At 36.3% G+C, this 5405-nt stretch overlaps 1 protein-coding gene across 1 annotated transcript; it reads right to left on the reverse strand.

Moving 5' to 3' along the window:
• Positions 1-328: 328 nt before the first annotated feature.
• On the reverse strand, positions 329-4829 carry calua (calumenin a). The gene is made up of 7 exons (XM_016443123.1): positions 4687-4829; positions 3012-3248; positions 2636-2829; positions 1889-2055; positions 1080-1140; positions 750-949; positions 329-663 (listed from the first exon to the last, which is right to left on the reverse strand). The coding sequence occupies exons 2-7, from the start codon at positions 3236-3238 to the stop codon at positions 559-561; spliced, it is 954 nt and encodes a 317-aa protein (XP_016298609.1). The 5' UTR covers positions 3239-3248; positions 4687-4829; the 3' UTR covers positions 329-558.
• Positions 4830-5405: the final 576 nt, after the last annotated feature.

The following is a 5405-nucleotide window of genomic DNA, read 5'->3' on the forward strand; positions in this document are numbered from 1 at the left end:
ATTCAACAATTTGTCTCCGCAGCTGACACAGAACAGCATACGCTTTCCACTCTCCAAAATGGCGCTACAGGGTGACGTGGAGGAGATGAATTTGAATAAAGTCATTTTTTTCTTTTCTTTTGCACACAAAAAGTATTCTCGTAGCTTCGTAAAATTACGGTTGAACCCCTGATGTCACATGGATTATTTTACCGATCTCCTTGCTACCTTTCTGGACTTTGATCGTGTAAGGATCCTTGCTGTCTATTGAGGGTCAGAGAGCTTTCAGATTCCATCAAAAATATCTTAATTTGTGTTCCGGAGATGAACGAAGGACTTACGGGTTTGGAACATCATAAGGGTGAGTAATTAATGACAGAATTTTCATTTTTGGGTGAACTATCCCTTTAAGTAGCGTCATCATGAATGCATTTCCGTGTGCAAAAAATGAAAACAATCTATCAAGTGAACTAAATCTGAGGAATTAATGTTGTATTATGGTGAAGCAATATAAAATAAATTATATCCATTTACCAAAACAAGTTAAAAAGTAATTATCTATTATACTAGTAAAAATAATTAAAACTCATCATGTCGAACTAAAGCCTCCCCAAAGTCAGTCGCTTGACTTCCCACAAACAAATCGTACTTGTTGAGTATTTCCTCTTTGGTGAGTTTGCCATCCTGAAAGACAGTGTGACAGACAGTTGAAATGATTTCAGTTATAACTTACGAAAAGCTGACAAAGTAAGTTTTTAAGGTTGGCTTACCTTGTTCGTGTCAGACTCGTACACCAGATGCTTGGCTTCGGCTTCTGCGTGGTCGTAGTCGGCCGGCAGGATCCAGTCCATGGTCTCATCTTTGTCCATCTTCCCATCCTTGTTCTTGTCTCTAAACTCGGAAAACTGCTCTCGCTCTGTCGCCACCCATTCTGGCTCGTCCATTTCATCCTCATGGTTGTACATGTCGCCTGATATTCAAGAAAATTCAACTGATGTTAAGCTATACTGACAAATTGACATTTTTATGCAATGCAAGTTGACTAGATTTTGTAAGGGATTTTTCAATTTAAAATATATCTAATACCGTATTTCACTCACCAATATACTCCTTCAGGTCGATAAAACCATCACCATTCTTATCAATATCCTCCATAGTTTCCTAATGATAAAATGAACAAATTAGTGAAATAGGTTACAGAAAATCCAGACAAAGCCTAGTAACTATATAAAAATCAAAATGATCCAGTTATTGTCCTTTATACATGCTGCTGGTCTTATGTCCAAAATACATCGGTGCACATGATAAAGGAAAAGGATGTTTGTCATTTCTTTTTTTCCTCAAATTTCCTTTCAATTGACGCCACCAATTCCCAATGGATAAAATGAGGCCACATCCAACATTTTACACCATTACACACTGCCATTCAAACGACCAACTATCATTTTTTTGCAAGGAATTCATGCTTTTATTCAGCAAGTATGCATTTATTTTGATTGAGAAATTGAGAGTAAAGCCATTTATATTGTTAAAAAGGATTTCTGTTTCAAATAAATCCTGTTTGTTCTGAACTTTCTATTCATTAAAGAGGCCTGAAAAAGCACAAGCACTATGCAGCACAACTGTTTTCGATATTGAAAATAATAAGAAATGTCTCTTGAGCACCAAATCAGCATCTCAGAATGATTACTGTAGGATCATGAGATACTGAAGACTGGAGTAATGGCTGTTGAAAATTCAGCTTTACCATCACAGGAATAAGAGCAGACTTCTGTAAAAAAATATGACCGCTCTACAGTTTTAAGTAGTAGTATATGTCTGAGTTTACAGAAGTAAAATGGGATACAAACAGGTTTCACATTAACTTTAACTTGAGATAGAACCGACATGCCAATAATAACAAACCCACCAACACAACAATATCTTTCATATGCTCATACTCCTCAGGATGGAGGAAAGCAGTGAACTGCTCTTTGTCAGCGATGTGGTCTCCATTTCCATCAGCCATTTTGAAGCGCCGTTCATCTCTAGCCATCATCTGCTTGTAGTTGTAGCCATCATCAGACTCAGAATCATCTAGAAAAACACAGACAGTGCAAATGATTCAATTATTAGAACAAATGATTATTAAAATACTTATTATTGCAATTCTGCTTGGTGACAACAGTGGTATAAAAACTACACACTTTCAATTCAATTCAAGTTTATTTCTATAGTGCTTTTCACGATAAAATTAAGTTTCTACAACATATTTAGTAGTAGCTTGTCAGTGGTGACTGTCAAATTGATGTACATATGTCACACACTTAACCTTAACATTTTAAAGTGGTAGACAAAAATTACAATTCTGTCATCATTTACTCAAACTCATGTTTTTCAGATCTGTATGACTTTCTTTCTTCTGTGGAACGTAAAAAAAGATATTTTGAAGAATGTTTCAACCTTTTTTTGTTCATAAAATGAAAGTCAGTGGGGTCCAAAACAACACTGGACCCTGAACTTTCATTATATGAACCTTTTTATTTTTTTCAAAACATCTTTCATGTTCCACAGCAGAAGGAAATACATACAGGTATGGAACGACGTGTGTGTTTCCATTTCCATTTTGGGTGACCAATTCTTTAACCTTGTTTATAAAAACAGACTGCATTTTTACCAAGGTAGGTGCCATATGTGACATTCTTGTATTCGTCCCAGGAGATCATGCCATCATTATTCATGTCAAAATCCTTCCATTGTCTTTCCACATTGTCATAGATGTACTTCTTCTGAGCCTTTTTGATCCATGCTTTCAGCTCAGCCTCTGTGACGAAGCCATCCTCGTCTGCATCGATCTTATCCACAATTTTACTGAAAGGCAGCACAAAAAAAATAAAAACATAAGGGTATAAATTAACTAGAAGAGTGCGTTTACTCTTAATCATTTATTTCATATTGAAACGACCAACTCGCAATGAAAATTAATGACTTCCGGTCATCTTGTTGCTGCGAATCACTACTAAATTCCCCTTAACACTCAGCACAATCCTTACCCAAGCCTATTCTTGCTTTCCTCTGGGGTCAGGTCATCAAACGTCTTAGCTTCATTCTCCCCAAGGAAGGCATCGTGGTCATAGTCAAAGTTTGTGCCGTCGTCATGCTCCTTGCTGCTCAGTGGTACATCGTGGTGGGCACGGTCCTTCTTTTCTGTGGGTTTGCTGGTGGCGTAGACCACGCACAGAGCAAAGCACATCAACAGAGGCCTAATCTCCATCTTCATCACATAAGCTCTGGTGAAAGAGAGAGCAAATATTAACATATATATACACATACCAAATCCCACTAAAATAAATACTGATCACAGGAATTTCTGATGTGGCAACGTTTAAATTATCCAACGTGTAAACATAATTTTACGTGTTTGAAGATCTGTTTGAATCAGTGAATGTAAACACTGCGTATGTTTGAGCAAGCAGTGTGACATTCACTACCGTTCAACGTTTAGGGTTGGTAAGATTGTTTAATGATTTTGAAAGAAGTCTCTTATGCTCACCAAGGCTGCATTTATTGGATAAAAAATACAGTAATATTGTGAAATATTACAATTTAAAATAACTCTTTTCTAATTTGATATATTTTACTGTCATTTATTCATGTGATGTCAAAGTTGAATTTCCAGCAGCCATTACTTTAGTCTACAGTGTCACATGATCCTTCAGAAATCATTCTAATATGCTGATTAGCTTCTCAAGAAATATTTTGTATTATCAATGTTGAAAAAAGTTGTGCTGCTCAATATTTTGTGGAAACCAAGATTCACTGATGAATACAAGGAAGAAACATTTATTTGAAATAGAAACCTTCTACAACGTCATAAATGTTTTTATTGTCACTTTAGGCCAATTTAATATGTAATTGCTGAATAAAATGAATTGAAGTGCATAAAAAGTAAATAAATAAAAATGTAAATGTGTGTAACAACTAGGGAAAGAAGAATCTTTGACAGGAAACCCATGTCGACATGAACACAAATGTGTTTCCAGAGAATGGGGGTAAAAAAAATAAAATAAAGGAGAACTAAAAAAAGTATAAATGACAAGTAGTGTACAGCCAAGACAACAAGTGTCCAAGACCCACTAACAAAATTAGCACCAAAAATATTACATAATTTTAGACTCAATCAGTAATTAGTCACACCAGAAATAAATCACATATTAGAATTGTATAAACAGCTTCATTAGGATTTACAGTATAAGAAACAGTTAGATGTTCCTGCCTTTCAAAGTAACGTTATACAATAGCTATTTACTAAGTTACTTGTTAACCAACAATTATAACAGACATGATCAGATAATCTAAGCAGCACAAACAAAGGAAAAAATTACCTTAACGTTACAGCACATTTAAGATGAGATGGTCACCATTCACTTTTATTGTACGAAACAAGACGCAATGAAAGTGAATTGTGACTGGGGCTGTCAGTCTTCTAACATTATAGTTTTGCTTTCCACAGATGAAAGGAAGACATAGACATTTATAACAACATTGGGGTAATCAAACGATGACGAAAAAATTATTATTTTGGTAAACTATCCCTTTAACGTTCAATACCAACGGTGTGAATTCGGCATTACAACGTTACACGGTCAGTCAATGCAGTGGTCAAACACATTACTAAAGACCACACATGCAAAAGCGTATCAAAACGTGTATAAAATACAAACATACCTAGATTTAATACGAGGCCGAGAATCCCAGACACAATACAGGGTCTTTGGTTTACTCTGCACACCCCTGTGCCACACCGTTTTTCGGACTAGCGATCCAATCACAGCGCAAACAGTGGAGTCCGTTCACTGCCATTGGGCCACTTCAGCAAAACAAACCCCGGATGCATTGGAAACCGTTGTTTAAAAATGCGCAGAACTCATCGCGCTCTCTTTTGATTGGCTACAGGGCATCGGAAAACCAATCAGCGCCGAGGCTTCACAATCGGTTGATGCATCGCTCGAGGCCGTCTTATTGGGTACGTCTTGCCACGTCCCCAAATTTGAGAGACCCGCAAATTCTCGCGGAAAGGTGCTGCCATCCTTGTACTGAACATTATTTGTAAAAGCGATGAATGGCGTATCAGCATCGAATTTTAATGGTTGGATTACCTTAATTTAACTGATGCCAGGTTTAGGTTTAGCTGTTTTTAGCCATTCATTACGCTACTTGTCATTTAAAGCCACTAGCTAGTTAAACTACACATTTGAGTAAGTAGTAGTAGTGGCGAAATTATAATGTATTTATGTTTATTACGGGATGCTTTTCTAAACTGTTTAGAAAAGCATTTGCTGTTTAAACACAATAATCAGTATCAGCTACAAGCAAACAAACAAAAGTAACACTTTATTTTAAGGTGTCCTTGCTACACGTTACATGCACTTACTTACTTAATAAAC

Source organism: Sinocyclocheilus anshuiensis, unplaced genomic scaffold (genome assembly GCF_001515605.1).
Source record: "Sinocyclocheilus anshuiensis isolate Anshui unplaced genomic scaffold, SAMN03320099.WGS_v1.1 scaffold916, whole genome shotgun sequence".
Classification (NCBI taxonomy): Eukaryota; Metazoa; Chordata; class Actinopteri; order Cypriniformes; family Cyprinidae; genus Sinocyclocheilus; species Sinocyclocheilus anshuiensis.

What these genes read in the sequence shown, in the direction of transcription:
- calua (XM_016443123.1), bottom strand. Translation starts at nt 3,238, where the DNA reads ATGAAGATGGAGATTAGGCCTCTGTTGATGTGCTTTGCTCTGTGCGTG. An exon ending in CACATATGGCACCTACCTTG is followed by an intron (nt 2,056 to 2,635) that starts GTAAAAATGCAG and finishes GTGTTTTTCTAG; the next exon opens with ATGATTCTGAGTCTGATGAT. An exon ending in ACGAGTCTGACACGAACAAG is followed by an intron (nt 664 to 749) that starts GTAAGCCAACCT and finishes ACTGTCTTTCAG; the next exon opens with GATGGCAAACTCACCAAAGA.